The sequence below is a fragment of the Ranitomeya imitator genome, chromosome 4 (genome assembly GCF_032444005.1).
Source record: "Ranitomeya imitator isolate aRanImi1 chromosome 4, aRanImi1.pri, whole genome shotgun sequence".
In the NCBI taxonomy this organism is placed as follows: domain Eukaryota; kingdom Metazoa; phylum Chordata; class Amphibia; order Anura; family Dendrobatidae; genus Ranitomeya; species Ranitomeya imitator.
The window spans coordinates 54,600,102-54,612,209 of NC_091285.1; the positions used below are offsets into that span (position 1 = coordinate 54,600,102).

The 12,108-nt window shown below is 39.6% G+C and overlaps 1 protein-coding gene across 9 annotated transcripts in view; it reads right to left on the bottom strand.

The window, feature by feature from the left end:
* Positions 1 to 12,108, bottom strand: part of LOC138675454 (protocadherin gamma-A4-like) — a 732,953-nt gene that overhangs the window by 368,504 nt on the left and 352,341 nt on the right. The window contains exon 1 of one of the 9 annotated variants that reach the window (XM_069763686.1): positions 7,974 to 10,555. The exons of the other annotated variants lie outside the window; for them this stretch is intronic. Coding sequence (XP_069619787.1) covers positions 7,974 to 10,394 — 2,421 coding nt within the window. The 5' untranslated portion in view covers positions 10,395 to 10,555. Of the gene's footprint in view, positions 1 to 7,973; positions 10,556 to 12,108 lie in introns of those variants that run through there. 9 annotated transcript variants of the gene reach the window in all.

The window sequence follows — 12,108 nt, forward strand, 5'->3', positions numbered from 1 at the left end:
AACATCCCCCGCCGAGGTTGCTGTTCAAGAGACGCCAACCGGCCCTCCAGCAGCTGGATGTAACCCTGCAATCGCTGTTCAGCCCCCATTACTTAGCCAGATCCTGGCGCTAGTATACTGTTAGGCCTAGTGGAACGCACCGAGTAATAGGTAGATAGCTACAAGGTGCGTTCGCAGCCCGGGATCCACCGTGCAGAGATATTTGCTGCTAAGTAAAGGCGGAAGGACTCTGAGCTCACACGTGGGTTAGGCTTCACCCCGTGTGAACTGGTAGCGAACTCTGTTTCCTCACAGAGTCACACTGTACACAAAGCTAATGCCCTAACTAGGCTAATTGCCCACACTGACGCTAGCTGCCTGCCTGAGTGTACAGTCCCAATGCTAACAGCTTCACAGCACATAGAACTGAGTGGTATAGTATCCACTGGCATAAGCCAAAACACATTTGATACTTGCGCATGGCCGTGCGGCCATGCGAGCCTGAAATAGCTGCAGCATGTACAGGACCCTTCAAAGAAGGACCAATGGAATTGCTGCAGTACCTGAGCATGTGACCCTAGATCTCCACTGAGAGATCTTGCCCTGGGCATGCTCAGTGTGCAAAGCAGAACTTAGTCCTAGCACCTGCAGGACCTTCCGTGAGAAGGACCAATGGAAGTCGCTGCAGTACCTGAGCATGTGACCCTAGATCTCTACTGAGAGATCTTGCCCTGGGCATGCTCAGTGTGTGCAAAGCATGACTTAGACCCAGAAAAGCCTGCTCACTGCAGATCAGTGCAGGGTACAATAGCAGAGCCTGGAGAGGCAGTAGTAACCCTTTGCACAGTATCAGTCTCAGTGAGACGCTGGGAGCGACGTCTCCGCTGAGCAGGCTGCACTGCGGCCGATGCCGAATGGGAGACCGCAGCAGACACGGATCGAGATTCCCCCTGTGCAGCAGAGGAAACTCGACTCCTAACACCCCAATTCCAGCAATGTATCAATTAGTTTACTGGGTGAAGCAGTTGTCACACAATCAGAGTTCTTAGACATAGCATGCAGCAGAACTCAGAAAGCTAACTCCGCCACACAAGAATCTCTATGTAAATTGCCTATAAAAAGTGAGCTGCTTTCAACAGGAGAGGACGTGGCAGGACCAGTGCTCACATGCAGTGGTTAAGGCAATGATTATTTTTTAGTGATGAAACCTTCATCGTAAGCAAACAACAGTTCAGAAGTAATTTGTATCATTTTTTTTAAATTATTGCCAACTTTTTGATTAATCTCCACACTGTATTAATTCCTTTGAAATGAGATAAAATGTTTGTTGAGAAATCTGATGAAAGTATACTCTTGTATGTTAGCTTTATGAAACACTCCCGTTAAAATTTTGGTCCTCTTGAGATATTGCAATCATCATATTATTTAGCACTTTGTACTTAAAATGGCTCATTTTGACCTTCTACCAGCTAATTTTTCTCTTTTCCATTAGGTTTATGACATCACATCATTAAAAACTGACTAGCTAAATCCATCTAAGCTCTATGTAGAAACAGAGATCAATTTTCTCTGGGTGACTCTTTAGTCACTGCAAACATTTCTGTCAGGGGGAGAAGGGAGCAGCTAGGTCAGGATGTGAAGATGGGAATGACAAAGAGACTTCCTGTTTCTACACAGAGCAGAGAAAGAGAAGAATTAGTCAGGCAGAAATGCAAAACAGTGCAATTGTAAGTACACAGCACTATATGACGACCACAATATATTAAGAAAATAAAAACTCTGATGAGATTCATGCTTAACATCACGCACCATACAAATATATTGGGATCTGTCAGGCTAAAAACAATTAAGATATATGCTGAGAAACAAAATATATATATATATAATTTTTTGCCAGTGAAGTTTTCATTGAAGTTATTTGATCCATATAGAAGGTACCTATTATACTCTGAGATGTTTCCAGACCCCAAGGCATAATAAATATGGAGTGTATGAAAAACAATGCATACTTGTTCGGCTATTGCAACCTCCCATCCGATACTTAACACCTCCTCTTCCTTTTTCTACTGCAATATTATTTTGGTGAAAACACAAAAGAGAATAAGCTGCTCTACCAATCTACACGGTATACCCTTATCAGAGCAGTCCTAACTAATGTATGCAATCCCTATCTGATGTATTTAAAAACCTGATCATCTGTATATAACCTGTGTGAACAGGGTTTAGAGAGGAAAAATCCATGTGTGCATACAGGGTAGAACAGCTTTTGTGCAGATAGCCCAAGAGGAGTGGTGGAACTCCCCAGTCTTGTAGACACAAGAGATTGGTAGAGCAGCTTAGTATACATTTTTTGCAAAAAACGTATCAACCAAATACCCTGTTTTTTACATCTTTTACTAGCACTTGCGGATTACTGCAACATTTTTTCAAACTGAGTGTTTTTGGTTTCACTATTCTCTTTTGTGTTTTCAGGTTTCTTGGTGGTGTGTGAACATGATCATACAGACTTGTTCACTGTGCAAGTAGCCCATGTGTTCCTGTTTCCAATATTATTTTGGTGTAGCGTGTCTGGTGCCAAGCAGGAATCAGCACAATGGCATGAAATGCAAAGCCCAAAGCCAAGACAGCACCTTGGTTTCATGCATTGTGAAATCACAACGCATATTGTGAGCAAACCAAACAAGTGCAAGAAGTGCATGTTATTGACATGTATTAGTCTGGTCCAGAAAGTGCAAGCTGCAAATTTTTTCACATGCACTTGTTGGGTTGTACAGGCACATTGTTTGTTAGTGGTTCAATGTGCTGTCTATTGAGCCACAGAAAGCACACTGACCAAAAATCTAGCAGCCTGAAAGAGAACTAACTGCAATTGCAGATAGGATGGAAGGAAAAGTTTGCCAAAAGGAGATAACCACTTTAAATAAAAATGAAAAAATATAAAAAAAATAAAGACAAATGGCTTGGAGAGGTACTGTGTTCACAATTCTTTTCCCATGATAAGAAATGATTTACACTTAAGAAAAATGGTGCTGTTTGGACAAGAAAATTGATTTGTACATACTACATTAAATATATATTTGAAATATGTTGCTTTTGCCTAAAAAAAACTTTAGATGTTCACATTAGGATTTTTATTTTTAATGCACATTCCAATATCTTTAATTCATCAAGTTTGTACTGTGACAGAGATCCCAACTATGCCGCAGCAGAAGACTGTGCTGTCATAACAGAATAGTAATGTTGTACTGGGCCACGTCAAATCTAGTAAAGGAAATATATCCACACAGCATCACATAAACCTTAAATTATTAATTCTCCCATTCAATACTGTATACAGTCATGGTAAAAAAATTTGAGGATGACACAGTTTTGGTTTTCACAACGTTACCTGCTTCAAAGTTTTTAGATCTTTTATTCAAATGTTTCTAGATCTTCCAAGGTGTAACGTTTCTCCTTGTGGAGAGTGCCGTAGAGGCTCTGGTATGCCAAAGTAAAAAGGCTTATTCGCCATGCAATGCTCCTCCTCAAATAAGCATCCGGTATGTCACTATCCACAAGGAGAAAAGTTAAACCTTAGACGTCAGTCCAGAGCCTCTCACCTAACCAAATCAGTTCTCATACTTTGCACTGACGAGGGGCAATACCCAGAAACATCTTGTCTGCAAATTGTGATTCAGACTTGGCTTTTATCCTAGGTCATATTGCAAAACTCGTTAAAAGGTCGATAGTTACATGTAGGATTGCTGCTTCCGACAGGTGGCGCTAAAGAACTTAAGTCCTCTTGCTCTCTGAAGAGGCAATTTGCATATTACACATCCAAGAGGAGAATTGCACAAGGAATAAGCCTCCTTACTTTAGCATGCCAGAGCTGGTATGTCACCCTCCACAAGGAGAAAAGTTACGCCTTAGACCTCAGTTCAGAGCCTCTTACATAGCCAAATCAGTTCTCATACTTTGCACTGATGAGGGGCAATACCCTGAAACATAGTGTTTGCGCATTGAAATTCTTATTTGCCTTTTATCATAAGTCGTATTGCAAGACTCATTAAAGGGTTGACAGTGACTTGTAGGATTGCTGCTGATAACAGTTGGCGCTGTAGAACATAAAGCCTCTTTCAATCTGAAGAGGCAATTTGCATATTAAATTTCCCAGAGGAGCATTGTACTCTTCACAAGGAGAAATGTTGTTAGGACTGGCGGAACGCACCGAGTAAATAATAAGGTGCGTTCGCAGTCCGGGGTCCAATGTGCAGGAGAGAACCCGCTGCTGGCAGATGGCGGCACTATATGGCGGTGGAAACGAACTCTGTTACGTCACAGAGCTGTAGTACCGCACCACGAGCGCAAGCAAGACGTCACAGAACCCAATTCCAAGACACGGGATTGGGTTCGTCTAGAACACTTGCGCTCGACACCGCAACTGGGTGCCAGAATAAACTTAAGTAATTAGTAGCACAAGAGTGCAAGCAGTGCCGCACTGGCGGACGCCACTAACCACCCAGGCTTGGATTGGAAAGCACTTTAATAACGCACAGCGCCGCACTGGCGGTCACAGCAATAGACGCTGTAACGTATGTATAGTGCTGAGACACTAAGTTATGCTTAATGCAGATAGCTCAGCCGGGCGCAAGATAGCATACATCCACCTTTTGCGAACAGTCATACACAAGGGAGGGGAAGTTTAAAGAACGTCTTGCACTCATCAAAACACATACGTTTTCAAATGAACACTAGCGCATGGCCGCACGGCCATGCAAACCATTTATAGCTGCAGCAAGTACAGGACCTTTGCAGAAGAACCAATGGGAGGCTGCCACAGAAGTTGAGCACCTTCAAGACCTTCCTAGAGGACCAATGGGGTTTGCTGCAGTATCTAAGCATGTGACCCTTGATCTCCAGCGGGAGATCTTGCCCTAGGCATGCTCAGAAGGGAAAAAGCAGGACTTAGTCCCAAAAACATCTGCTCGCTACTGCCCAGTACTGGCTACTAGGGTTGAGCGAAACGGGTCGGCCACTTTCAGAAGTCGCCGACTTTTGGCAAAGTCGGGTTTCATGAAACCCGACCCGACCCCTGTGTGGGGTCGGCCATGAAGTCGGCAATCTTCTGAATGTGGTATCGGAATTCCGATCCCGATTTCTGATATGTTTGCAATATCGGAAATCGGTATCGGAATCCATATTTAATGTAAAATAAAGAATTAAAATAAAAAATATCGCTATACTTACCCTCTGACGCGCCCTGGTGCTAACCGGGAACCTTCCTTCCTTCGAATCAGCGCTACTTTAATCAACTTATCCTCACTTAACAGTAGGCAAATTGGCTTAGGTGGAAAACTTTGTAAAAAGAGTGACAATGGTTGTGCTGTAATAAAATGTGTTTTTGACACATAAAAGTGGTGACTCAATTTAGACAAGATTCAAGACCTTAAGCTAGCACTTGCCATATAAAAGACATTTAGTCCAACTGCCTCCTTCAATAAACACGATATTACCACAGAAGACCAAATGAGTTACAGAAGAGGATGTTTTATTTAATATGAAATTAAAAGTAACAATGTACAGTGGTGAACTATTTCATAAGAATAGCTGGATGATTCAATGCTGTTATCAATTGTGAGTTCAACAGCAAAAATTAAAGTATTCTCATTGTTAAACTACTGAGATAAAGTTGATAAAATAACTATGATAAATATCAACTTCTGGCTGCCTAGGATTTTATTAATAACCTTATTTATCAGATGAACATGTGATGAAAATGCTGATCTTGTGGTAACTGGCCAACAGTCAAATGTATATCTGGTTAACACAACTCATGCCCACCAGCAGATATCTGGGAAAAGAAGGATCAGACAAGTTGGATTTAATAAGACCAAAGGTTTCTTGCAACAGCTCATTGCCAATGCACATGAATCATCAATACACGGGGGATCAATAACTAATGTATGTGGATATTTAATATATGAGAATAAATTAATTTCAGGTAAAATCTAATTATGACACAATGTTTGTGAGAAGATCAAATATAATTAGTATCTCTGCTGATGGAAGAATTAATCCATAGGCATTATCCAGTAAATACACTTATTTAAAGGGAACATGTCAACATGTTTTTACTTATGGATGTGATGGTATGACTGTATAGGTGCTTGTCCAACTATACAAATGATACCTACTTTGTAAAGATGCATTGTATCAGTCATGAGAAATTTAGAGTAGAAGATATAGGCAAACCAGTCTGGAAGCGCACTAGGGTGTGTCAATACACTTGGTTGTAACAAGCAGTCCAGAAGCATTCATCTGCATCAGGCTGATTTGCTTATGATTTCCACTCTAGATCTCTCATGACTAGTGTTGAGCATTCCGATACTGCAAATATCGGGTATCAGCCGATATTTGCTGTATCGGAATTCCGATACCGAGTTCCGATATTTTTGCGATATCAGAAATCGGAATCGGCGTGTGCGGTGCATATGGTTCCAAGGGTCTGGAGGAGAGGAGACTCTCCTTCAGGCCCTGGGATCCATATTCATGTAAAAAATAAAGAATAAAAATAAAAAATATGGATATACTCACCCCTCCGGCGAACCCTGGCTGTCACCGCTGCGAGCGTCTGCCTCCGTTCCTAAGAATGCAGTGAGTGAAGGACCTTCAATGACGTCACGGTCACGTGAGCACGACATCATCAAAGGTCCTTCACTCACTGCATTCTTAGAGACGGAGGCAGACGCTTGCAGCGGTGACAGCCAGGGTCCTTCGGAGGGGTGAGTATATCCATATTTTTTATTTTTATTCTATATTATATATATATATATATTATTATTTTATATATTTAGTTTCCTCTCCTTCAGACCCTGGGAACCATCCAGGATACCTTCCGATATTTGTGTCCCATTGACTTTCATTGGTATCGGGTATCGGCGATATCCAATATTTTTGGGATATCGGCCGATACCATCTGATACCGATACCTTTGAATATCGGAAGGTATCGCTCAACACTACTCATGACCGGTACAACAAATCCTGTACAAAATAGTTATCATTTTTCTAGGGCGAGAAGCATGTAAAGCATCTATACAGACATGCTGCTACACCCATATGTAAAAATATGATAGCTTAGATAATTCCGAGTTATTGGAAGTCCCAACGGGTGTATTATTTTTCTCTTTAAAATGTTCACTAGTGATGAGCAAACGTGCTCAGATAATGTGTTATCCGAGCATGCTCAGGTGCTGAGTGTTTTTGGCATCCTCGAATAATATGTTCGAGTACCTACAGCTGCATGCTTTGTGGCTGTTCGACAGGCAAAAGAAATGCACGGATTGTCTAACAAACATTATCCTTCAGCAGAACCACAACTTTTTATCTTACAGAATCCATATCTCGAAGTTCCCTGCTGATTTTTTATTTCACAATGACATTGGCCAAAAGTAACTAAAGATGGTTCTTGAACTAGTAGTAAGTGATAGGAGAGCCAGGCGTTGTGTCCAGTGTAAGCGTCCACTGCAATCACTTTGGTGACTAGATAACCTTTCTCAGCAGAGTGAGGAATAAACTCAAATAATGCTGATCCCTCAGTGTCTGGTGATGGGGAGAGGATCTTCGGAGCATTATCATTCTTATCAATGATACATATCCTCACTATGACAGTACTGCTTAGAAGAGAAATTCTCGCTATTATTTATAGTCATAAGAATAATAGGTTACTTTTTAACTGTGTTATAGAGCTCCTATAATTCCACAGCACTTTGTTAGTATATTATTTGAATGTGGGAGGAAACCCAAGTGCTCAGATTAAACCCACACAAACACAATTTGAACATACAAACTCCTTGTAGATGCTGTCCGTGGTGAGATTTGAACCCAGACTGCAAAACATCGGTGCTAATCACTGAGCCAATGTGCTGCCCAATTGTTATATTATTATCTTACATTGGTGTAATGATCACAATGTGTCTAACACAGATCTAAGTTTACTCCTCACTATTCACATACCTGATCAGTATTGTTCAAATTCAAGCCAGAGATTGCAGATCCAGTCACCACTGCCGAGTCTTCGGTGTCTATGAGATTCTCTGTAGGGACGTTCTGCACTGGTTTCAGATAAGCGATTTCATTCTGCTTGGAGTCCAGAGTCACACACACATCATATGAGAATGGGAAAGGTAAACTGGTATCACTGATCTCAGAAGGACATCCCAGGGTGAACTGAGGATACACGTTTCTACTGTATGCTCCATATGTAGTCGGGGTGTTGTCTTTTCTGCATTTGTAGATGACTGTGATGATAACGGTTATAATGAATAGACAAGAAATCAGAGCTATGGATATGACTAGATAGAAAGTTACAGGAGATTTAGTATCTGAATTAGTCGGTTGTCTTCTTATTTCTGGCACAACTTGTTGAAAGTTATCTGCCACAACTAAATTCAAAGTGACTGTAGATGACAAAGATGGGGCTCCATTATCCTTCACCAGAACCACAAGTTTTTGCCTTAAGCTATCTGCATCTTGTAGATCTCTTCCAATCTTTACTTCCCCAGTATATTGGCCAATTCCAAATAGTGAAGGATCTGGTACTTGCAGTAAGTGATAGGAGAGCCAGGCGTTGTGTCCAGAGTCAGCGTCCACTGCAATCACTTTGGTGACTAGATAACCTTTCTCAGCAGAGTGAGGAACAAAATCAAATAATGCTGATCCCTCAGTGTCTGGTGATGGGTAGAGGATCTTCGGAGCATTATCATTCTTATCAATGATACATATCCTCACTGTGACATTACTGCTTAGAGGAGGAGATCCACTGTCTTTAGCCATCACCTGGAACTGAAATTCCCGCAACTGTTCATAGTCAAATGATCTCTGAGCGTAGAGAACTCCACTTATAGAATTGATGGAAATATAAGATGACACAGGAATATCGTCTATGTTATTACTAAGTATAGAGTATGTAATTCTAGCATTTTCATTGATATCATCATCTGATGCATGGATACTATGTATTGAAGTCCCTTGCAGATTGTTTTCTTGTATATAGATGATATTGTTCTTCATCTCAAAGGCAGGAGGATTGTCATTTACATCAGAGATATTCAGTTGAATGGTTTTATTGGTAAATAACTGAGGAGACCCATTATCCATAGCTGTAATGGTTATATTATAATGAGAAATTTTCTCTCTGTCAACAAGAGCTGTAGTTACCAATTTATAATAATTTCCAGAGGTTGATATTAACAGGAAAGGTACATTTTCAGAAAGTTCACAAGTAACCTCTCCATTCTCTTTGCTGTCGATGTCATGGACATTGATAAGTGTTATTATTGTACCTGGAGGAGAATCTTCTGGAATTGTAGTTAATAAGGATGTGACAGTTATTTCTGGTGCATTATCATTAATGTCAATCACATCAATATACACCTTACAGTGAGCAGCCAGATGACCACCATCTTTAGCTTCCACCGTTAACTCATATCTGTCTGTGACCTCATAGTCAATATCTGAAATCACAGTAATACTTCCATTTACTGGATTTAATCTAAAGGTTGAAGAGATCCTTTCAGAAATATCTCGAAATACATATGTTATTTGAGCATTTGAGCCTTCATCTTCATCCACAGCCTTTAACTGAAGAACCTCAAAACCCATGGGGACATTTTCATTTAAGCTTGTTTCATATATATCTTTACTAAATTTGGGGAAATTATCATTCACATCTTGAATGACAATCTTAATCAGAGCAGTCCCAGTGTTAGGAGGTGTTCCCCCATCAAAAGCAGTTAGAATTAAGTCATACATATTTTGCTGTTCTCTATCCAAAGGTTTCTCTAAAATAAGTTCAAGGTGTTTAATTCCATCTTTGGTCGATTTCATCCCCAGTGAGAAGTATTCATTCTCATTAATCTTATAGTCCTGTACAGAATTTATTCCAATATCAGGATCCTGTGCAAGTCCCAAAGCTAAATGTACTCCAGGTAAAGCCGACTCACTAATTGCAGTGTCAAAAATATTTTCTGAGAAACTCGGGGGATTATCATTTACATCCTCAATTTCCACTTTAATTGTGTATAGATGTAAAGGATTTTCAATCACAGCCTCAAAGCTGACGAGACAATTTTGTTTTGTCCCACAGAGAACCTCTCTGTCTATTCTTTCTGCCACATACAATTCTCCATTTTCTAGGTTAATATTAAAATACTGAGTGTTTCCTCTTGAAAAAATATGGAAATTTCTTAATTGCAATTCTTTTGTTTTTAATCCTAAATCCTTTGCTATGTTTCCTATTGTGGATCCTTGCTTCAGTTCCTCAGGTATTGAGTAGTGAAGCTGAGCATCTGTATGTGCCAACATAAGGAAAAGAAGAAAAATTGCTACTTGCCATTTCATTGTCCTTTTTTGGAAGCAGTCAACCTTCTTATCCATTTGAAAATGGGAATTTCTGATTGGTAATGTCTTTATGTTTTTCAAAAATGGAAAAGTAAAAATAAAAATCAAATTCAAAATTGTATCTCCAGAAAAATACCCAGCTCCAGGGTGATGGCTACAGATCCTTTATTGTCTTTTCTTCAGCAGATTTTTGCTATGAATCTGTAGCAGGTAGAAAGCTCTTTTAACTCATCTCTAATACACAGTCAAACAGTGGCACTTAGAGTCTGCAGAAGGAATTGCAGCAAATTTGCTTCTATTTTCATTTTCAATAAGTGCTTAAAAGGACACTGTTTCCACAATACATAAAAAAGTATTAAAGCGACTGCCTTGTTACAATCAGCCTTTTGTAACTAATAGGATAGAAATAAAGTCTGCTTACAGTAAGCTTCACAAGAGCTTATATACAGGTCTGGAAAAAATTAAGAGACCCCTGCAAAAGGTTCAGTTTGTCTGATTTTTCTCTTTGCAGGTATATTTTGAGTAAAATGTAAATTGTTCTTTTAGTCTATAAACGTCTGACAGCACTTTTCCTTTCAAATAATTTTTATTAGAAATTTTGAAATTTAATATTGTGTTTTGTAGATAATCATATATTCAACTTTCAAGAAAATAAGGGTGGGGAGAGGGCGGGAGGTGAGGGAAGTGGGAATGGGAAAAGGGTAAGAGAAACATTGTGGACATGCTGTCCAGTCATAACAGAATTTGATTAATTATTAACAATTATTAACAGGTTAACATATATTTCCTTCACAGGTATACATTAATTGTCACCTTTCCTTTTAATGTGGTAAGTTGGGATATACCTCAACCCATTTCTTCCATTTCCTATCATATTTCTTATAATAGTTGTTTGCTATTGCAAAGTTTTCTTCATATGCTTTATGTAGATTAATTTGGTCTATGATTTCAGTAAAGGCTGGTAAAATTGGATTTTTCCAATGGAATGCTACAATTTGTTTAACCACTAAACAAATGTGGATTATAATAGGTCTCGCATTTGTGTCAACGCTTTCCCATTGTAAAGACAACAAGGCCATTGCTGGGGTAACTATGATCTTTTAATATTTTGTTGATTAGTTTTGTGGCCTGTCTCCATAAGGGTTTCACCCTTGGACACTTCCAAAACATATGTAGTAAACTTCCGTATTCTCCACATTCTCTCCAGCACAGGGGAGACCCTCCCGATGGCAGGTGGGAGAGGCGAGCCAGAGTGAAGTACCACCTTGTGATGATTTTAAAATATGCTTCTTGTAGTGGCATGCAAATATTTGATGCATAGGTGAAATGGATCGCGTTTTCCCACTGTTCTGGAGTAAATGTCGTGTTCAAATCATTTTCCCATTTATTCATGTAAGATAACTTGTCAAATTTAGTGTCGTTGTTGAACCACCGATACATTTTCTTATTACTCCAAAATAAGTAATATTTGGGGTTTTTTAATAAATTAGTAGTAGCTTCGGAGATTTTTGGTTTTTTAATGATAAAATTTTGGGCTTGTTCTTTCAGTGTCATATAAGGAAAAAAGGCTGAGGAGGGAATTTAAAATTTTTCTTTCAAGGAGCTGAAACTGATAAATTTAACCCCATCATGAATATCGCTTAATTTTAGGATCCCTTTTTCTCGCCACATGGGAGAGGGGTCAGCATTTTGGGTAAGCGTAATATCTATAGGGGTATTGTAGAGAAGAATTTTCTTGTTGGATCCTCTT